This window comes from Urocitellus parryii, chromosome 6 (genome assembly GCF_045843805.1).
Source record: "Urocitellus parryii isolate mUroPar1 chromosome 6, mUroPar1.hap1, whole genome shotgun sequence".
Taxonomy (NCBI): domain Eukaryota; kingdom Metazoa; phylum Chordata; class Mammalia; order Rodentia; family Sciuridae; genus Urocitellus; species Urocitellus parryii.
Genome location: NC_135536.1, coordinates 171,009,697 through 171,032,366, shown reverse-complemented (window position 1 = coordinate 171,032,366; position 22,670 = coordinate 171,009,697). Strand labels below are relative to the sequence as shown.

The 22,670-nt window shown below is 50.2% G+C and overlaps 1 protein-coding gene across 1 annotated transcript; it reads right to left on the bottom strand.

Moving 5' to 3' along the window:
• Nucleotides 1-603: 603 nt before the first annotated feature.
• Nucleotides 604-10,919, bottom strand: Slc4a11 (solute carrier family 4 member 11). Its single transcript, XM_026409741.2, has 20 exons — nt 10,841-10,919; nt 9,302-9,361; nt 7,132-7,296; nt 6,959-7,008; nt 6,456-6,687; nt 6,286-6,367; nt 5,894-6,017; nt 4,124-4,327; nt 3,952-4,045; nt 3,731-3,856; nt 3,539-3,652; nt 3,317-3,449; nt 3,013-3,086; nt 2,283-2,541; nt 2,104-2,210; nt 1,843-2,011; nt 1,579-1,752; nt 1,207-1,402; nt 960-1,129; nt 604-826 (listed from the first exon to the last, which is right to left on the bottom strand). The coding sequence occupies exons 2-20, from the start codon at nt 9,345-9,347 to the stop codon at nt 757-759; spliced, it is 2,589 nt and encodes an 862-aa protein (XP_026265526.1). The 5' UTR covers nt 9,348-9,361; nt 10,841-10,919; the 3' UTR covers nt 604-756.
• Between the last annotated feature and the right edge of the window lie 11,751 nt (nt 10,920-22,670).

Here is a 22,670-nt window from a genome sequence, read left to right as displayed (position 1 = left end):
AACCACCAAATGAATAAGCCAAAAACATGGCATTTTCTCCCTTCCATTAGACCAGTCCCCATGTCTTCCAATCTGCCATTTTCTCCTCAGTCCCTCTGTCACTGCCCTATGCAGGGAGCAGTACAGCCCCTGCTCTACCCTGCAGCACTAGGCACAGCACCCCATAAGGCCGAAGCCCTATCCTCTCTAGGTCCTGGAACGTGTTATTCCTAGAGCATTTTCCCCATTGTGCTGGGCAACAGGGTCATGTTTTCATAGTGGGCCAAGGTCCACTATGCAGGGCTGGAAGTGACAGCTCACAGGTAGTACTCAACATCAGTCCCTTTCATTCCACTTACATAGGACATGTTTCCCCACCCCAGATCTGGTTGGAGTAACAAGGAAGGATGTGGTACATAGAAGCACAGAAACAGGAGATTTATTCTTTAATGTGCACACAGTGAGTTCCTTATACAATCAAGGAAATCTTTCTCTTTCAGGCATATGACTCTTTTATCAAAAGAAAATCCACCCTGCTTTAGTCCCACCCTGGGCAGAAACTGCCCTGGGCCATGTTCCTGACCCAAAGCTAAAGGCTAATGAGGGGAGGAGTGAGTGCGCACACACTGAACCCCCACAATGTCCAGGCTCCCCAGGCCTGAGAGCTGTGAGGACACAGCACAGAGAAACAACCCAGACCTCACACCTACACAGCCACAAAGCCAGCCTGGGAGGGTGGGGAGGGTTGGTGAAGTGGGTATGGCCAGGGCCTGCTAATCAGGGCCTGTGCTCAGCATCCATGGCATCCAAGTATTTGGCTTCAATAATTCGGGGCAGCAGGTTGTAGCTGGGGAGAGGAAGAACAGGCAGGAAGATAAGCCCTGAATAGAAAAGAGAAAGTAGGGGCACTACCCAGCCTACCCACCTCCCAACCCTAGATCAGTCCTCTTGCCCAGTACCCCAACTCCAGCTGTCCGTACCGGATGGGGATCATGGCAATCATGATGAGGGGAAAGATCATTTTCATGTAGGGCAGAGAGCTCATGCCAAAGGCACACAGCAGAAGCAGCTGCAGGACCTGAAGGCCTGTGAAGTAGTGGATCTTCCTCTGGGGCACTCTCCGGATATAATGTGTGGGTGGGTACGATGTCTGCAGGCAGTGAACAGGTGTAGGCAGGGTTGGCCAGGTCACCAACCCTACCCTCCCTCCCAAGGCCAGGTACTCACCTGCTCTTTAAGCAGCAGGGCCACACGCGAGAAGAGCTGGTTGCCATCTAAGGAGGTGAGTGCAATATAGAGGAAGAGGCCATAGAGCACAGGCTTGGGGATCCACTGCAGTGGGAAGGGCAGCAGCAGCAAGGAGAGGCCCACCAGAACACTGGCACCCAGCGAAGTCAGCCGCGTCTCCTTCACATTCACAATCCTGCAGGGGCCCAAACCAAAAGACCACATGGCCCACCTCAGGCCACATGTGGATGCAGGGCTACATTACCTCTGGGCCCCATCCCTCCCTAGCTCACATGGCCTAAGGCTCCCTACCCTCCTCCAGAGTCCACATGACTCTTTCCCCAGCTCTCTAGGAGCCACTCTCAAACTCACGTCTCATAGATATGCCCATTCTCCACTCGCTCCTCCACTAAAGCCAGTGCTCGCACGTGCAATGGGGAGTGGGGGTAGGCAGCATGGATCCAGGGCAGCCCAAACAGTGACAGCCCTGTGTTGATGATGGCAAGGAGCAGGAGGTCCCAGTGGTAGGCAGTGCCCTTCACCAGCCTTTAGCATATGGACACATGTAGACAGAAACCTCATTAGCTCTCAGAGGGCTGTGCACTTACTCTCCCCGCCCTTCCTGGTCCTATATACCTGTTCTCAGGTGCATTGACCAAAGCAGCCACCAGATTTTGCTCAATAAAGAAGAGGAGGGAGAGCAGGAAGCCAAGGCCCATGGTACTGCTGATGGCCCTCAGGGATAGTGAGTGCATCTTTGCCATCTCAAATAGGTTCTCACTGGGATTGTAGCGGAACTTGCTCACTGTAGCAGGAGACAGGATCCTGCTCAGCCTGCAGTCTCCCCGCCCCAGCAAGCCTATACCACCTCCAATTAACTTGTAAAGCCCCACTCACTCTCAATTTCCTGGAAGCCATAGGAGCTGATGAGGGAGAAGGTGAGCACCGCGATGGGCAGGGCACAGTCAGACAGGGTCTCACGCACACACTGGTGCAGGTAGGGGCTGCAGACAGCCAGCAGATCAGCATGGCCCAGGGGCCATGTGGCCCTTCCCCTCATCCCAGGTCCCCCTCACCTTTTCTTGAACTGGTAGAGGGTGTAGCCCAGCCAAAGCGTGCCCAGCATGATGAGGAGACTGAGCACTGCAGTTGCCCGGCCTGAATGTGTAGCACTGGGACTTCCCGTCATGGCCAGCTCTGTAGGGCTGGCCAGGAAGCTGGTATTGAGGGTGGTGTGCAGGCTGGTGTTGAGGCTGGTACTGATGCCCAACAGACTCACTAAAGATGAAGTCCTTTTTGTATAGTAGTGGTGACCATAGTAGTACTTCCAGAAAACTGCAGAATGGGCCAACAGGCTTCAGTCATATAGGCTGTGAAAGGTTGGGGCCCACCTTCCCAGTGAGAGAAGGAGGAGATGAGAGAGAGGTAGGGACTCTGAAGGGACAGAGTGGGGCCTTGAAGGTAGAAAGCTCCTGAGGGGAGGTAAAGTGAGTGAGAAGCAGTAGAGAGCTCTGGCCTTTTATATCAACCAGGACCCCACTGACCTGCCCATCTACCCAGGGTCCCCATACTCAGTCCTTGCTCCATCTCTGACACTGTCAGGCCTGTCCTTATTTCTGATCCTGTCTGGGGAAACCCTGTAACCCTCTAGCACAGGGGCTGTTGCTCTCTGCCAATGAAGGATCCCAGAGTGCCCTTGACCATGGGAAGGAACAACCTTAGCTATGCCCAATGTGGCCACAACCCAGAGCCTCCAATCTCCATCTAACTTCCTCTGCAGCAGGTGGCCACCAGCTCCACACTCACTTTTGACCATGCCTTTGACAGCATCCAGCAAGAATGTGATGGAAATGAAGAGGGCAATGATCTCCTCTGTGGATCTGTCAGAAGCAACGTGCCTCATAAGATGGAGAGCATTGTTCAGAGAGAGGCCTCCCTTAGCATCTATATAGATCACCCTTCTCTCCCACTCTCTACTTAGAGGACCAGGCCTTAGATTGCCCAATGAGCCCACCCCAGCTCCTTGGGGCAGCAAAAAAGGTAGGGGTACTCCATCCACCCCAGGATTACAGGGCTTTAGAGTCCCCACAGCTCAGGAAGGATAAGTCACCTTCTGAAGAGACTCATGACCAGGCTGAGGTTCAAGAAGGCATACAGTGCGAGGAAGAAACTGTTCCACAGGCCCGTCCAGGCATAGAAAGAATTGAAGTCCAGGTCATAGTCATCACAGATGACACGGATCACTGCAGGCAGTGGGGCAGGGTGGGCAGTCAGGGCCCAGCTGGGACCCAGGACCTTGGGCACCATCTCCCGCCTCAACCCCCCACTGCACCCTGGATGTAGATGGCCAGGGGTGCGGTTGTCAGCAGTATCACCAGCGGCTGCCCAGAGAACAACGCATATAACAGGCCTCCGATGCTCTGCCCAGCAATGGTCTTCTGCACATCTGTAGAGGTGGGGAGGTCAGGGTCCACCATAGCCCAGGGCCCTGCCCAGCACACCCTGGCCAGCCCCAGCCCCTCACCGATGGCCCCATTTGTGTTCTCGTCATTGAGGGACCCAAAAGCGATCGTGGGTAGGAGACAGGCGAAGTAGAGGAACAGGGTGGTAGTGATGTATTTGCCCACGGCCTTGCTTTTCCCAATAATGCCTAGGAAAAGGGGATGGACAGAGCATTTGTTGGGGATGCAGGACAGATACCCATGTGTCCCTGGATAAACTCTGATAAGCTACGGAGCCACCTACCATCAGTGAAATCCAGTGGGTACACAGGGAACCTGCGCATGATGTCTTCCCGGATACCCTTCCCAAAAGGAATAAAGTCCTTGCACTTTGGGGGCTAGGGAGAAGAGCAGAGTGCTTGTTAGCCCTGGCCAACCCAGGCCCCCTCCCACCTATACCCACCAGTACCCTGTACCTGCGGGTGTTTGTGGGCATGAAGGGAAAACACGCTGTATTCCTTCATTCCTGGCATCACCATGGTGAGCAGTTGTCTCTGATGCACCAAGGCCTCCTTGAATTCTTCCTCTGTGCGGGTCTTCAGGAGCTTCTGGCGGAAGGTGATGTCAGAGAACATGGTGGCAAATGTGCGTGCCACCTCCATTGCAGTCTTGGTGCTTTTCTGGGAGGTGGAGGATGGAAGAGTTGTATCTACAGCCTGTGTAGAAAGAGGAAGCCCTGCCCTTGCCAAACACAGGCATTCCTAAGCAGGTGGCAGGTGCTCTTCCTGTGTACTGACAGTGAATTTTGTTCCCCCAAAGTCCAGGCATTAGTGAACTCCATCACAAATTCCACCAGTCAGAAGATCATAAGGACAACCATCAAGGTAGTATTGTTTTTAATTATATATATATATATATTTTTTTTTTTAATTGTCAATGGACCTTTATTTATTTATATGTGGTACTGAGAATTGAACCCAGTACCTCACTCATGCTAGGCAAGTGCTCTACCACTGAGCCACAACCCCAGACCCATAGTATTTTTCTTTTTTGGATACTGGGGATTGAACTCAGGGGCACTCAACCACTGAGTCACATCCCCAGCCCTATTTTCTAAATAAAAGAGACAGGATCTCACTGAGTTGCTCAGCACCTCTCTTTTGCTGAGGCTGGCTATGAACTTGTGATCCTCCTGCCTCAGCCTCCCGAGCTGCTGGGATTACAGTATATGCCAAGGCACCCGTGCTAGTATTTTTCTTATAAATTTAGGCATAGTCTTCTAAGCAACAAAATCTTTGGGATCAGCTGGGCATAAGCCTATAATCCCACTTGGAAATTTGAAGCAGAAGAATCCTAAGTTCAAGGCCAGCCTGGGAAACTCTGCCAATCAATCAGTCAATTGATAAAGAGGTAAAAATAGATAAGTAGATAAAAATAGATAAATAAATAAATAAATAAAGCTGGGTGCACTGGTACACACTGGCTCAGGAAGCTGAAGCTATTCTGGCCATCCTCCCTCTCTTCCTCAGCACAGTAACATAGACAGCATGTTTATAATGGCCCTTGGCAGGGACATTCCCCTCAGTACCCCTTTGCCTACAGAAAGAGAGAGGAAGGAGCCTGTATCAGAGGCAGAGGCAAAATCCTCAAGAAGAAAATGGAGAACCCACTGAGCACATACTGGGCTCAGTGGTAGAGCACCTTCTACCCAATATGTGCATGGCCCTGGGTTCAATCCCTAGGACTACATTAAAAAACAAACTAATGGCTTAAATGTTAAGGTCCTTTTAAGGCCTGGGTCAAAATCTCCTATTCAGAATTTTAAAATCCTTTTCCTTTTAGAGAGTACCTCCAAAATGTACTAGCTTCAGCCTCTACAAAGGCAGAGTGCTCCTGACCAAGTTGTATACAGCCCAAGAAGGAACAGAGATCCTTTTTTGGCCAGAAAATCAGTCAACGAGAAGAAGGATGAGGGTCGGGGAATGCAGGACAGAGAAAGGCAGTAATGTTGGAATCAATAATTGTAAAACCACTTCTTTTCAGTCAAGACGGAAAGACAAAGTTTGGGGCAAACTCTGGGGAAATTCGGACTTAACAGAGACATAACAAGGATGTTTCTAATAACTGTTAGGCAGACAGGAAGGGGAGGGGTGAGGTGACCTTCAGAGATGCTCCCAAGGAGAGGGCAGGGCAACCTGGGACTCTGTCCCCAAAGAAGCACAGCCACCTCCAATTCCTGCACTCACCATCTTGGGTGGGGCCAGCACCAGGATGACAAAGCGAACCTCACAGGAGTTTTCCCCCCAGTTCTGTGGGCGAACCAGGCGGCTGATGCACACATGCCGCTTCTGTAAGGCCTTCATGGTGCAGCTGGCAAGAGACAGAAGGGCACACAGAACACAATTGCCACCCTTGGAAGCCAGGGCCACACCCACCCAGAAACTCTTGACTTTGACAACTAGTGGCCAAAAAAGGGACAAAATGGGTTGGATTGCTTGGACCCTGTCCTCCCAAACTGGATGTACCACCAGATTTGGGTCACTCCTGGGTGGGTCAGCCTCTGCAGGGGTATAAAATGCTTAGCTCCAGTATGACAAGTAGAGGGGCCAAATGTGGTGGCCACAATCTGGCAACTCACATGATACAGAGCCACGACTGCTGATATTGCACCCCTGTGACTGTAGCAGTAACTCCTTGGATGGTATCCGACAGCAGGTGGACTGAGGAAAGAGTAGAGGGGAGAGGGAAGAAGGTATCTGCAGTTGTCCACACAAGCCTCCCCTGCGCAGGCAGGGAGATAGGCTTTACCTTTACTCTCCATGGGGGCCCCAGCATCTGTAAAGAGCTTGGCCATGAGTAGGTCCAAGTTGCAGTCAGGTTCAGCGTGGTTGGGGTCTTGAGCAAAGCGGTTCAGCATGGTCCGCAGCACATCATCCAGTGAAGTAGCCGTCTCATCCAGGATGATGCTGGCCTGTGCCAGGAAGCCATCCAGATCCCTGTGTGCACGTATCTCTTCCCCAAAGTTCTTTAACTTCAGGTACTGTGAGAACCCCAAGCACAGAATCCTCAGGCCCATAAATGAGACTGCTATCCCTGCCAGGGCCCCCCTTCTTTAATGGTTTCTGGCTGCCCCTACCCACCAGGACCAACAACCCTTTCCAGGAAGGAAGGCCCAGCTTGAGCTGGTGAGATCCCAGTTTAGGAACTCCTTTAGGCAAGGACAAAAAGGAACAGCTTGAGGGATCTAAAAGCAGCAGTTCCCTCTACCCCAACTAGAAACCTCGGGACTGCCCTACAGGATGGGGCTTCACCTTGCGGGAGGTATGTAGGAGCACACAGCCACCGGATGTCTCTTCACTACCTAGAGAAAAGGTAGGAGAGTTCAGGGTACCATCCCACCTCTGAGGGTCTCTCTTGGTAAAATGGGGCCATTTTTGCCCAAGTTCCTGCCCTCCTCCAGCCTGCCCCTGCTGCAGCCCCATACCAGATTTAGAGGGCTGCACCTCAAGGTTGACATTGACAAAAAACCGGATGCTCTCGCCAGATACAATGGAGGAGTTGACTGTGTCGAAGGCTTCATCCCCCAGGCTCTCCTCCCGGACCTCAGAGGTATCCTCCATGTCATTCTTGAAGCAGCCCAGAGATGCAGCTGTCACACCAAGAGAGATCCAAGAGGGCCTGGTCATCAATCCTGCATGTCAGAAGGAGGAGCTCCAAGCCCCAGGAGCAGGCATCTCTAGACTTTTCCATAGGGCACATTCAGTGAATGATTAGAGGTCTCTTGCAGGCCAGAAAAGCAGCCTTGGCCAAGGGAAGCAGAACTTCTAGCCTGCCCAACCCCACACAGCTGGAAACCCCCAGCCAGGTGACTTTATCCAATGTTTTCCAGCTGCAAGAACCAGGTCCTGCACTGTTCTGGCCCTTTAGCTTGAGAACAATGTCTGTTCTACAAACTTTGGACCAAGCACAAGTGAGACAATACAGATAAGACTGTCTAGCACCTGCCCTCCCACAACCTCTAGGCTAGGGGGCCCATGAGAAGGCAGAGCTGCTGGAGTAGCCAGATGACCTCCTCTACCCCAACTGCTTTTGTTGGCATAGAGCCTAGAGTTCCTCCTCCCAGGGAGGATAGGAGAGCTAAACATCAAGGCTGAGAGACCCAGTCCAGACATATGGCACAAGGAGGCAAGAGAGCTTGAGAAAGAGCCAGGGGGTGGCCTCTAGGAGGTTCACATCAGCCCTGTTCCCATCATGCCCCTCCTCCTCCATGATGCCAGACACCCAGGCAAAGATCTTGCTGCCCCTCAATTCCTACAGCATCCCCCACCACTCTGCCACACCCCTGGCAGGCCTCCTTCTATAAGACTTCCTAGTAACATGCAAATATTCCTCTTCCCTGGACCCTGCTCTGACTCTCTGTAGGATCACAGCATGACCCAGCCCTACCTCTCTTCTAGACTAGCTGTTATCTCTTTCGGACAATTCTATGACTGGTTCCCCATTTGTGGGTGCCCCCCAAAAAGAGGTCCTTGTAGTCCAGACCTCCCTAATGCCTGACAAACACCTGTGCAGGGACAGGGACGGGTCACCAGCACATCTACACCTGCCAGTGACTCATCCTGACTCATTTCCACTCCCACCCGCCAGTTTCCTCCACACATTCCAGGCCTTGTTCCCTCAATGTCCTGCACTCAGGGACTGGCAACCCCAGCCCCAGGTCTGCACTGTCCACAGCCCAGAGAAGAACTATTGGGTCAAAAGATGTCCTCTGTGCTTCTGTCATAGTGTTCATGACAAACTCCCATCCCTGCCTTGTTTAAAACCACCTGTCCCCCAACCCCAATCTGCCCCAGTCTCCCCTTTGCCACCCCTATTAGCACCCACTACACCCCATAACTGTTGTCTTCTCCCTCTACCCTGGGTTTTACCTTTTATTAGACTCAGCTCTTGGACCCCCAGTTAAGGACCTACCCAGCTAGAGTCACCAGGTCCATGATTGTGGTCCTGCCATGCTATGTCCTCATCCCTATCATGTAGTGTAGCCACATAACTAATCTGCATGCCAGGCATCCTGGCTCACAGAGCCTCCGTACCCTGGGGATCCTGGGTAAAAGCACATCCCCACTATGTTTAAGCATGGCCCCACTAAACAATCCTCTGATAGCCAGGCCAGTTCATGGGGCTGGGTGTAAGACAGGCAGCCCAGAGCCAGCCCAGACATGATAAGGGCAACTAAACCTATGCAAGCAGGGACAACCGATGCCCAGAGAGGTTAGGCTTTCTTAAAGGGACAGCTTCAGCCCCTCCCTCTGGGGGAGGGGTGAGGAATAAAGAAATATACAACATTTGGCCTAAGGATCCAGCCAGAAATCCAGTGCATTGTAGCAGTGAACTATGGGAGCGAACACCAGGTGGTGCCAGTAACCCAGGAGAAGGAGCAGACAGCCCTCCCAGGACCACAGCACCCCCAGGGACTGCCAGTGCCAGTATCATCAGCTGCCCCTCTTATCACATCACAACCTCCTGCAAGATGAGATCCAAAGGAATTCCAGTACCAGTACTGAACCAGATAGGTGGCAAACACCATGGGAACACTGGTGTGTAGGCAAAAATCCCCTAGAGACTTCTGATAAAGAAACTTCCCATATACACACCTGAAAAGTATTCACTGGAATCCTCAAGGTATCCATTCTGTGACATGGCGGAAGAGTTTTCTGCAAGGAAAGCCAAACAACTGCCACCAGCCCCTCTGCTGTGTCCACCTGCAACTTACCCTGCTGATTCCTTCTTTTCTGTCCCAAGAACCTGCCCCAGGCCACCCTGGGGGGAAAAAGAGGGAGGGGACAGCAACACTAGGGAGAGGGGGGGCCTCCTGCAGACCCAAAGTCAGCCTTAACTTAAGGAATTAAATTCCTTAGCCCATCTGCTAGCAGTTGCCCAGGTGTGCAAGGGGTGAGGAGGAGACTTTCTCAGGAGGTCTTCCCCATCAAATTATGAACAGTGCCCAATTAAATCAGTAATCCAGGTTTCATTAGAATCCAGCCCTGGCCTGCGGAACTAGAGGGAGGAGACTAAAACCAGCCTTTCTCTCAGGCTCCCCACACCGCCAAACCCACACTTGGGCCGGGACCCTTCTCTCTGCACATCTCTCCTCTCCCTCAAATCCATCCCAGGGGCCACTAACACCCATCGAAGTTCCTCACGTGCCAAGAATAACCCAGGGCGACCAGCAATGGCCTCCTCCCTTGGGCGTCTACACTATTCTGGGCCGTCTGGGAGGAGGAGCCCTTGGTCGGGGAGGGAGAAGGGGCGGGGTGTGTGTATTTGTGGGGATTCTGTGCACACTCCAGCGCGGGCCCCGGATGGTCCTGGCTGTTTGTGCATCACTGCAAGGAAGGAAGCACAGGAGGGGCCGCGTGCACGAAAGGAAAACGGCTCTATGCTAGCAGACCTGGGGATCGATCCGGGGCAGGATGCGGATGTACGCGCGAGGTGGGAGCTGGCTGCATCCAGGAGGAAGGGAGCGGGGCGGTAAAGGTAGCGTCCAAGGTCGCTGGGACCGGCAGCACCTACTCTCATCCCGCACACCAAGTGCAGGTAAATGGCCGGACAAACCCGGCTTCTGGCTAGGCCACGGGGCGGTTCCTCAGATGTCTGGGCGAACCAGAGGCTCCTGCCGTCTCGCCGAGCACCACCAGAGGCCCGGGACCTCAGCAGCCGGCGGCCTCCCCGGCAGCGCCCGGCAGCGCCCGACAGAAGGTGCCAGACAAAACGTGAGATGAGGCTTTCTCAGGCGGCGGCATGCCGGGCTCGGAAGAGCTCTGCGCTCGGGGTGCTAGGGACCCCACAGTTCCACCCTGCCCACCTCTGAGCCCCCCAACCCTTCAGTGCCTACAACATTCGTTTAATTTCAAGACGGCGAGGGCAGAGCCTTCAGCGCAGGGCCCACAAACCCTTCCCGGGCCACCCCACGCCTCGCGCGTGCCCATCCGGACTCTAGTTATCGCGCGGCCGAACTCACACCCCGACTCCCGCCCCAGGCTGATAAGTCTCCACAGCCTTTCGCCCCGGGTCCGCGCAGGCTGGCTACAGCAGCGTTTTTCCGCGACGGTGCCCCCGACGGCTCCTGTCTCCGCCTAACACAGCGACCTTCCCGCCAGGCCTCCGCCTCACCAGCGGGTTCGAGCACCCACCACAAGGCTGGAGACGGAACACATGCCCGGTGGCCACGGCCTGGGCAATTAGCAGCCAGACAGCTACGCACACGCACACGCACACACCCGGGCTTCTCACCCGTGCACTGGCGCTTCGAGACCCTTAACTTGGCGTCTCCAGCACGCCAAGGGCGGGAGCCGGCGACACACCCCCGCGCCGCGCCTGGGTCCTAATGCCGCTCAGACGCCCCGCCCGGGAGCCGGAGGCAGTGCCTCGGAGGGCGGGATCCCAACCGACCGCCCGGCGCCCTCACCCGCTAGAGGGCTGCTCCTGGGAGCCCGCGACGACCTGGCCAGACGTCTAGACCCAACTCCTTCGGGCCGCCCGCGACAACCCAGGTGTTGTAGGGTTAGGGCCTGGGTAGGACTGGGAACTTTCTGAGAGTTTGATAGGACCACAGACCCACGAAGTTGCGCGACTGCGGCGGGTCTAGGAAGACGTCGCGGGCGTCCGCTTTAAAAGCGTCGCTAGCCCCACCCCCTTTGCTGGGGATCCTCCGCGCGGGCACGCCCGCTGGCTGTCCCTCCTCCTCCTTTCAGCGTTGAAGATCGGGTCCGGATTTAATTCGGTTCTTCTTTTTCTTCTCCTCCTCCAGGAAGTTCGCCCTATCTAGTTAGATTCGCCGGCGTGCGTCCCTGGGTTCCGCCCTGTCCCCCGAGCCGGCGGCGCTCCTGGTTTGGCGGCGTCGGGTTTGCTCGCAACGCATCTCCGCTTCTCTCCTATCCAAAATGGCCCCGCCGCCCTCTTTCTCTTCCTGGACTGGCGGGAACCGGGTCTTCTGCAAATAGTGTGTGTGCATGTGTGGAGGGAGGCGGTGGCGCGCTGGGTTCTGGCAAGTCCAGTCGGTGCGATGAACCCCGACCTGACTCGGTGGCTTCCCAGCCAACAAGATTCCTCAGCCCTAGGGCCTCGTTTGCCCCAGGAACACATACCCTGGTGGAGTGCTAATTCCTCAACCTCTTCCACACTCTGGTCGCTAGCAGAGAACTGGTAGCAACCCCGTGCCCCCATCCGCTGCTGGGACAGAGTCCTCTGCCCTGCACCCAAATAGTGGAAGAGGGGAAGGCAGAGGGAGCATCCATCTCTATGCTAGGGATGTATGACAGCCCCCAAAGTAGAGTTGGGGGAATGTGGGGGTGGGAGTCGAGGATGGCCCTGAATCCCCCGCTCACACCTTTTACTCCAGAAGCTCCAAATGGGATTTGAACAATTGAGAGATGGCCCTATGCTTTTTTTGTTGGGGTGAGCAGACCCTGGGAGGAGAAATGGGGTCATACGTGCACCCTGTGCATGGGAACTTCTCTAAACATCTTCCAGCTACAGTTCCAGCAGAGGGGAGGGACACCTTCCTGGTATCATGAGGCAGCAAGATGAGTGGGCGGGGGAGTGCAAAGCAGGCTGACATGCCTGGGGAGCAAGTATGCATGGGCAGGCACAGGCTTAGACCCCTGAAAATCCACCTTTTCATCCGCATTTGGGAATATCTTGGCTTCTGCGTCTGCTCCCAGCAATACTCATATGCCTGGTCTTTCTAACCCAGCTGTTCCAGGAAACCACCTGGAACCTTCTCTCCCCCTTATCACAGCCTCCCCCTCCCTTATCAAAGGACCTCACCCCTCAGCTCACTGAGCAAAGTGGAGTCCATAGCAAGCCTTCCTCCAGTGCCTGTGGCCCCCTCTGCACACTTCTCCTTGTCTTTCAGAGAAACTGACACTGACCCCTTTCTGCTTCAGCTTCCTGTGCTCTGGCCCCTACTGCCTCCAGACTCTGACTTGCTATCAGAGTTTTTTCCCTTTAGTCCTCACACCTACCTCCCCTCTGCCTGGATCAGAGACTGTGAGCAAATACAGATGCCTAGGCTTCCATACCTATGCCCCCACTGGGTCCTTAAAACCGGCAGGTAGGCTAAGGGACCCAGACATAGACCCAGACATCTCCTCTCATTTTCTCCTTGGGGCCTCTAAATTCGTTGGGTTGTGAACGCAAAACCCTGTAGAACCACTAGATTTTATGAGGCACCTAACTCTTTCCAAAGTGCCTCCAGTTCCATTTGCCTCTTGTTTGTTACCAGGGATTGAATTCAGGCATACTTAATCACTAAGCCACATCCCTAGTCCTTTTTATTTTTTTAGTTAGAGACAGGGTCTTCTAGGTTGCTTAGGACCGCCATAAGTTGCTGAGACTGGCTTTGAACTTATGATCCTTCTGCCTCAGGCTCCTAAATTGCTGAGATTACAGGTGTTTGCCACTACACCTGGCTCCATTTACCTCTTTTTTTAAAAAATATTTTTTTTAGTTGTAGATGGACACAATATTTTTATTTTTATGGGGTGCTGGGGATCGAACTCAGGATCTCACAAGCAAAAAAAAGCACTCTACCCCTGAGCTATAATCCCAGCCCTTCCATTTTCCTCTTAAATCACTTAGTTTGCCTGCCATTAGAATCTAGGTTGAGGGCTGGGGATGTGGCTCAAGCGGTGGCGTGCTCGCCTGGCATGCGTGCAGCCCAGGTTCGATCCTCAGCACCACATACAAACAAAGATGTTGTGTCCGCCAAAAACTAAAAAATAAATATTAAAAAAAAAAAGAATCTAGGTTGAGAAATAACGGTGTAGTATCCCACTGAAATATCTAAACATGCTGATCATGGTGGCACATGCCTGTATTCCCAGCTACTTGAGAGGCTAGGGTAGGAGGTGCCAGTCACCAGGAAATTCCAGGCCAGCCTTGGCAATTTAGCAAGACCTTGTCTCCCATTAATAATAATAATAATAATTTTTTAAAGTGGGGAGACTGGGGATGTAGTGCAGCACTTGCCTAGCGCATGTGAGGCCTTGGGTTCAATCCCAGCACCACAGAAACAAAACAAAACAAAAAACACTCTTTGTGTTCAATCCCCTGCACCCCTACTGGACAACAAACAAAAAAAACCCTCATTCCCTAGAACTCCTTTCCTTTCCAGCTAGCGCCCATTCCTCAGCCACAATTTAGAGTGAACTTCTCCAGTTAGCCCTTTCCCTACATTTCAGTACACCACCTCGCAATGTAACCTGCTCTCCAAGGTCACCCTTCTTAAGTTTCCTTGCCCCTCCCATAACAGCACCAGGGTGCAGTGTTTTCTTCTCTGCCTCTGAGAGCCCGCTCACATTTCCCTTCACCCTTGGCAGTCTACCAGCCACAGCTGATTGTCATATTTCTATCTCCTGTCACAGCTCCTGACTTTCATGTGCCACAGCTTACCTGCCCTATTCTCCATAAATATCTGGATAGTTAATATGCAAATCAAATGAAATTCATGTAGAATAGGACCCTTGAACCTACCATGCACCCAGCCAGCTGCTCTAGACCTGAGAATCACTCCATCCATCCACATGGAATCCTCCAGGAAATGTTGTTGCCTCTACCTTCAAAATTGAATTTGTCAGCCAGGCATGGTGGCACATACCTGGAATCCCAGCGACTTGGCAGGCTGAGACAGAAGGATCACAAGTTCAAAACCAGCCTCAGCAAAAGCATAGAGCTGAGAATGTGGCTCAGTAGTCGAGTGTCCCTGAGTTCAATCCCCAGTACCAAAACAAACAAACAAAAACAAAAAACTGAATTTGTGCACTTGCACCTCCAGGTTGGCCATTATGTGGCCTTCTGGCTAGTGCCTTCATCCTGCTCCCATCCACTGACCATTAGCTACTCTATCTCTGATGCCTTTCCACCCACTTAGCACCCATTTTCCTATCTCCTGTCAAGAAGCTCCTGACTTCTACACACCATAGCCTGCTTGCCCCATACCTTAGACTTACCCAGATAGCTAATATACAAATCAAATGAAATGCGTGGCGTGACCTATGGAGGTGGGGCTACTGTACAACCTGGACTCTGCCTATTTCCCTAGTTAACGGTACACTTGCTTTCCCCAAGAGTGCAGCACTGCAGCTGCAATGGTTGCTGGCTGGTTCTTGGACCACAACTAGCTCCTACCTGCCTCAAGGCTTCCATAATCCATGTCCCCTGGCTCTTACCATGGCTTATTTCACCCTTCAGATCCTAGGGACCTTCCCTGATCTGTCTAGTTTTCTGCTTCCTTTCTTTCATAGATCCTTATGGCCCCGAAGTCTGGAGTTGTTCCTTCTTTTTACTATACTGCCCCAGTCCTACATGAGCACCCTGAGAGTAGGCCCGTTTGTCCTTTAACAGTTCAACACCCGGTAGAGTAGGTGCTCAATAAACCTATGGCCATTTTGAAGGCTATCTCTTTGGATGGGTTTCAGAGGCATTTCAAGCCAGTGATGCTCCCAGATGACTTCCTCTCTGTCCTCTACACTCACACTCAGGCTTTCTAGCCTTGCCCAATAGGTGCCCCAGGCAAATACTCCTGATTCCTTCCTTTCACCCAGACTTTCCTGAGTCCTTTTATCTCTGCCTCCTGCCTGTCCCATCTCGGTGGCTCCTACTGTTCTTGTTTAAGACCCTGAGCAAGCCTTGAAGCAGCAGCTCTTCGCCGGGATTCCCACTGCCCTGAGAACCACTGCCCTGAGTTACACGTTCTCAGCCCCTCACAGCCTTTCTCCGTAACTTCATGGGCTGTGCTGCTGTTGATGGGAGGAGAGATGCTGTTCCAGACTATCCTTCTGTGTGAGGATAGTCTTGTCATCTCTAATGGTTACTTATTTGTGGAAGCTCCATACCCAGCTACGTAACAGGCCCAGGGGCTGGGTTCAGCTGCCCACTGAATCAACATCCTGATACTTCTTGGTTGTCCAAGTGGACCTCACCAGCCATGCTAGCATCCTGTTCATCTCCAATTCCTTGTTTAACAGACTGCCTTCCCCCAGTGCTTTTCCCCATCCCTTCAGCTTTTACTTTTGATCCATGGAAGCTCAGCATGAGACTAGACAAAATTGGTAAAGCCCAGACAGATGGAGAAGGGAGCAGAGTCTCACACTAGCTTCCATTCTCTTAACCAATAGGGTTCTGTTCCCCTCAGGATGACATCCCTCTGCCCCTCTTCCCCAATTCATACTATCTAAGAATTCAGCACTGGGCAGGAGTCTAAGGACTCTCAGCTTACTGATTCAATCTAGTCAGTAGACTACTGGGCAGGAAGGTTCTGCCTTTCTGCCTTCTGATCTGGGTTCCAGCTCCATGGCCCAGCTTCTCAATCAAGAAATATCTGGTGGACAGACTAGACCAAGGCCTGACCTACTTTTATCCAACAGTTCTTAGGAAAAATGCTACAGGGTAGGCCCAAACTTTCCAACCTTTCATCTACCTCCAGGCCTTTTCTTACTGAAATGTCATTATCTGCCACTGGAGGAACTGAAGCTGGTGGCTCTTAAGTTCTTTGGGTGGCCTGTCACTTCGTTATCCTTGCCCTCCTTGGCCAATCGGTGCCCCACATTATCCTCCTCACCCATGGCTCGCCTGACTGGCCCCGTTTTGCCCAGGAGCCTCCAATTTACCAGCCAAGGCTGGAGCTGCCTGAGGCCCCCACCTAGATTCCCCTTCTCACCAATGCCAGCTCCAGGGTGCACAGAGCTGCAAGGGGCTGTTGCTTGGGGAAACCCTCTCAAGGTAAGACCTCCTGCTTCTTTGGGTCTGGGATTATTTCATTTACAAAACAATGAGGAGGAAATGGAGTCTTTTTAGCTAGAAAATTCCATAAATATTAGTCTCAAACTGAAATAATCTTTCTTATCAAGCCATCTTTCCTTTTCCTGTTGTCCTTATTTCTCTATTATTTGTACATTCATCCAGGCATGAAATTTCAGAGTAAAGATGTTTCTTAAGAATGTGAAACCAGGAAGGGCTGGGGCCCAGTGGCAGAGTGGTTTCTTGGCATGTGTAAGGCACTGGGTTTGATCTTTAGCACCACATAAAAATAGACAAAATAAAGGCATGCTGTCCATTTACAACTATTAAAAAATATTAAAATAAAATAAAAAATTTAAAAAATGTGAAACCAGGAGAGAGGATAAAATTAAACTTCTTTATTGGTGCAGGAAAAGCAGTAGTCATTGTAGAATAAAGTAGAAATATATTCATACTGTATTTGATTAGTAATTCTTTGTGTGTGTTCAGATTTGTAGTTATTTATTACCTTGACATAAAATTTACTCTCATGTAAATTTTAGCTGACCAGTTTTGCAGTGCAGAGGCCTGAGAAAAAAAGGAATAATTTGTGGATAAACAAATTTATTTTTCTTCAAATTTTTAGAGAATGAAACAAAAAGTTTTTGGAATTGTTTCAAATCATTGAGTTTTTTTCCACTTGGGCTTTTTCCACTTTTACCTCCGGGTCATCTCCTTGGTTCTTGTCTACTTAGTCACTTTGTCTTGGCACTTGTTCCTTCAAAATGGCTCCCTGGTTGGTCCTCTTCTTACTGATAGACCCAACCTGATCTTTTATTAAAATTGGGAGCCATCTTGCCACAAAGCCATGAAAAGATAATTTCGGCTTTACTATAAATTGCTGCAAATTCTGAACCTGCTTGGAATGCCTGCCCGTGTCTTGAACTCACCCATGCCTGGCTCTCTGACCAGATAGCAGCCCTCTCTGAAACTTTAGTGACACCTCATAAATATTGGCCTTCCCTGGCCATCCTCTCTGAGGCTCTAATGGTCCTCATAAATTCTGATGTTGGGGCCAGCAAAAAAAAAAAAAAAAAAAAAAAATGTGTAAATAACCATTAGTGTGATGCTTGTCAGAGTCCTGTTATCTGTTAACACCCCTTTTGTGTAACTTTCTGGGCTATAAAGCTGGGCTGTAGGAAAGGTGGGGGGCTGTCTTGTTCCCACCGTTTTGGGAGGGAGAGGCAGCCCTGCCGGTCGAAATAATAAGCTTGCTTTAATTTGATTTTAATTGGAGTCAGTGGTCTTTTCTTGCGTCCTGGTCTAACACTTACCACCTTCATCGCTGAGCAGTAGCCCATCCCCTGCATTAGTCTACATGACTTTTCTTCTTTTCTACTGATTTATTTATTTATTATGGTACTGGGAATTGAAACCAGGAGGGTACCTGGTTACTACCACTAAACAACATGTGCAGCCCTTTTATTTTTTATTTTGAGAAAGGCTCTATCTAAGTTTCCAAGGTTGGCCACATAATCATTCTGATCTTCCTGCCTCAGGAAGAAAATCTTTTTTTTTTTTTTTCCTTAGTGGGTACCAGGGATTGAACTCAGGGCACTAGATCACTGGGCCACATCCCCAGCCCTATTTTGTATTTTATTTAGAAACAGGGTCTCACTGAGTTGCTTAGCTCCTCATTTTTGCTGAGGCTGGCTTTTTTTTTTAATAGAGAGAATTTCTTAATATTTATTTTTCAGTTTTCAGTGAACACAACATCTTTATTTTTATGTGGTAGTGAGGATTGAACCCAGCGCCCCACGCATGCCAGGCGAACGCGTTACCGCTTGAGCCACATCCCCAGCCCGGCTTTTTTTAAACTTTATTTTTTTATGTGGTGCTGAAAATGGAACCTAGTGCTTCACACATGCTAGGCAAGCGCTCTACTACTGAGCCACAACCCCAGCCCTGAGGCTGGCTTTGAATTCAAGTTTCCTCTTTCCTGTATTCCCCAGCTGCTGGGATTATAGGTGTGCACCGACATGCCCAGGCTTGAAAATCTTTTTATTAAGTAAAAGAAAGCTCATATTAGGCATGGTGGCCCATGCTTGTAATCTCAGCTACTCAGGAGGCTGAAGTAGGAGGATCCAATGTTTGAGACCAGCCTAGGCAACTTAGTGAGATCCTGCCTCAAAATTTAATTTTTTTAAAATATATTTATTTGGGCTGGAGTGGTGGCTCAGTGGCAGAGTGCTTGCCTAGCATGTGTGAGGCACTGGGTTCAAATCTCAGCACCATGTATCAAAAAATAAATAAAGGTCCATTGAAAACTAAAAAAAAATTTTTAAAAATATTCATTTTTTAGTTATAAGTGAATACGATATTTTATATTTTTGTGGCGCTTGGAAAGCCCCACAGAGCACTCCTAGGCACATACCCACCCTGCTGAGTTGTTTATCTACAAATAACAGGAGAGATCTGCTGCACCAGGTATCCCTGACTCAGTCAGGCTAGGTGAGGACCCATAGCAACCCCCTAGCAACTATCAATCAGCCTGAGACAGGGAAAATACCTGGGATGCCAGATGACTCCCCCAGTAGTTTATGGTGCTTGATAACATGTTGGGAAACCATGTAGTTCAGCTCATACTCCCCTCGAGGCTTAAACCAATCAGGTCAAATGAATCCCCCTCTTGTACTAATCAATCACCCTTACCCAACTTGTTCCCGCCAGTGAATGTGCTAATCATGTTTTAGAGTTGTTTTATGATTTTCCCGCAGTGTGTGATGATTTGCTAAGAGATGCTATGATGTATGTGAAGTCCTTGCCTTCCCCAAAGAGTGTATAAAACTGCTGCAACCCCTGGGCTCAGGACCTCAGTGTCTGAGCTAGCTCGAAATAAATACCTCTTTGCTGCTTACATTGATCTTGGTCTCTGGCGGTCTTTTGGGGGTCCCAAATTCGAGCCTAACAGTGCTGAGGATCAAACCCAGTGCCTCATGCATGCTAGGCGAGTGCTCTACCTCTGAGCCACAACCCCAGCCCCCATTTTTTTTTTTTTGAGGGGGTTACTTTTTTTTGGTCCTGGGGATTAAACCAAGAGCACTTTACCACTGAGCTATATCCCCAGTACTTTTTGAGACAGGGTCTCACAAAATTGCTGAGGCTGGCAATCCTCCTGCCTCAGCTTTCTTGATCACTGGATTACAAGCATGTACCACCATGCCAGGCAAGAAATTTTTTAAAAGGGCTGAGGATGAAGCTTGATGATAGAATACCCCTGGGTTCACTCTCCAGTACCACAGAATAAACAAAGAAAGAAAAAGAACTGGGGTATAGCTCAGCAATGGAGTGCCCCTGAGTTTCATCCCCAGTATCCCACCCACAAAATTTTCCATTTTTTATTTTATTTATTTATTTTTGACACTGGGGAATTGAATCCAAGGGATTCAATTACCTTAGCCCTTTTTATTTGGAGACAGTCTTGCTAGTTGCTGAGCTGGCCTCAAACTTGTAGTCCTTCTGCCTCAGCCTCCAGACTTGCTGAAATTACAGGTGTACACCATCATGCCTAACTAGACTATTCCATTTTTCCTGTGCATTGTGAGGGATCAGGGTTGGGAATAGGACCCCAGACTTTGTGGATGCCTCTAGGGGAGGGGTTTTGCCTTTGGGGGTGTTGAGGCTATTGGTGACACAGAAGATGCCATTGATAGGGGAGAGTGAGGCCACCAAGGATGAAGTGAGGACCCTGATACCATCTGAGCACTCAGGTCCAGATGAACTTGAAGCTGTTTTTTTTTTTTTAAAGAGAGAGAGAGAGAGAGGGACAGAGAGAGAGAGAGAATTTTTTTTTTTAAAGAGAGAGTGAGAGAGGAGAGAGAGAGAGAGAGAGAGAGAGAGAGAGAGAGAGAGAGAATTTTTAATATTTATTTTTTTTTTTAGTTCTCGGCGGACACAACATCTTTGTTGGTATGTAGTGCTGAGGATCGAACCCAGGTCGCACGCATGCCAGACGAGCGCGCTACCGATTGAGCCACATCCCCAGCCCGAGAGAGAGAATTTTTAACATTTATTTATTTTTCTTAGTTCTCGGCGGACACAACATCTTCGTTTTTTTTTGTATGTGGTGCTGAGGATCGAACCCGGGCCGCACGCACACTAGGCGAGCACGCTACCGCTTGAGCCACATCCCCAGCCCCTTGAAGCTGGTTTTATTTTGGACTCTGTTAGTGGTAATCAAGTTATTCCTTTTTGTCATGGACTGGAAGTAGGGCATATGGTTATGTTTTGTCTGGGCTTGATTGTCCCCTAGAGTGTGTGATAGAAATTAGTATATCACTATTTCTCTGTGCTCTTCAGAGAGCCCTGCCAATTATCAACTGCTCCACATGAAATTCTGCTCTAAATCACACAGGTCTGTACCACCAGGATTCCTGCTTCTGGGTCTCCATTCTACTGTCAAACAGCTCTCAAGTTTCAGTTGTCCTCTGTCCCCACTGAAGCCCCCCCCCCCCTTCACTATCCCTTTTCTGACACTCAAAAGTTTCCCTGACTCTCAAAGATGACCCAGGCCAGGAAGCCCTTGGACATTTAGCATCTCCCCCGACAATTCCCTGGCAATTCTTAAGGTTAATTTCCAGGCCCTGGAGGTTGGGCAGAAGTGAAAGCACAGGAGCTCAAGCCTGCATTCTGCAGAATGGGAGGCAGGAGGCTCCAGGGGAAAGGGATTTGGGGAGGGTGATGGTGCTGTCACAGACCTTCTCTATCAGACCCCTCCCGTGCAGTATTGCATTTGATTTGTACATGTCTAAGTGATCTCAGATAACTTCTTCAGGAAGACACCCGTGGAGGCTGCACCTTCCTCTTTGGGCCAGCAACCAAATCTGTCCATGGGGCACTTCCCCTTGCCCTGGGCCAGCATGTGTATGACAGGAAACAGGCTCTTTATGGACTAGGCTGCCTGGGGTGGGTGTCCTCCCAGATCAGCCCTTTCCCCCACAGGCATTGGATCCTGTGGGGGTGGGGGGTAAACGGAGGGAGGTCTGAACCACCTGCGGTGGACGCCTGGTGAGAGGAACCTGGGATGCCCTCAAACAGTTCCTGCATTTGTATGTCTTCTGCTAATGCTCTGAGGGCTTCAGCCAACTTCTGAGAACTTGAGATTCCAAGGCTCTGCTTCAGATCTAAGCACTGCAAGGGCTCTCTGACTCAACATGGGCAAGAACAGAGGCTCTGCCACCTGTGCTAGTTACTGGACCCATTTGTGTCTTAGCCACCACATTTAAGTGGGACCAAGGGGCCACCTCACAGAGCTTTTACTGAGCAGAAATGAGTCCACACAGCCCTGCCAGAGCTGAAGCTCTAACCGGAGCTGGGGCAAAGACAGGGCAAGGGGTTGGGGGTGCAGCTCAGTGATACAGCTCTTGTCTAGCATATGTGAGGCCCTGGGTTCCATCCCCAGCACCCCCCAAAATAAAGGAAAAAAACAAAAAAATAACCACTAAAAAATGGAAGGTGAGGCATTAGCAGGCAGAGGTGGGAAGGCTTTCTCTAGGCTCAGTAGGTTTTCCTGAGCCCCTATCCAGCTTTTGGGGTTCTCCAAATGCCCACCCTACAAACCAAGATGGTTTCTTTGTATGAATTCTGTCCTCCATGAGTATCTGAGGACTGAAGAGAGAAAAGTGAGCCCCAGCCCCAGCAAAGGGGAGTCCCAGCCAGGCTGATGGAAGGTCCCCAGGCCCTAGAGGTGTCCCTTCTCCATATTATCCCAGGGACACCTCTAGATAGTCTACATGCTAGGCAATAATGGGAAGCCTTGCTTGTTCAATGATAGTTTATTGGTCTTTAGCATTACATCTTAATTACCAAGGTAAATTCACATACACAACTGCAGGTAAAAACATGTAAAATAATATAAAAATAAATTGAAGACTACTTTTTATATATTTACTGAATTAAGTAGTATAATAAATATTATAATAAGCAAAAAGCTTCAATCACACAATTCAGTTTCACTGAAGTTACAGTAGTGTTTGTAAATATGAGTTTTAAAATTTAAGTTACAAATATTAAAGCACTGAAAAACTAGTATAAAAGTGAATTTTGGCACGTAAGTGAGCTCTTATGTCATTAGTGGACACTGAGAAAGCCATTTCTCACCTACTTTTTGAGGTACATCTATCCAACTAGTCAGCAACATGGCTGGAATACTTCATAGTTTACAATCTTTTGAGTTGAACTTTT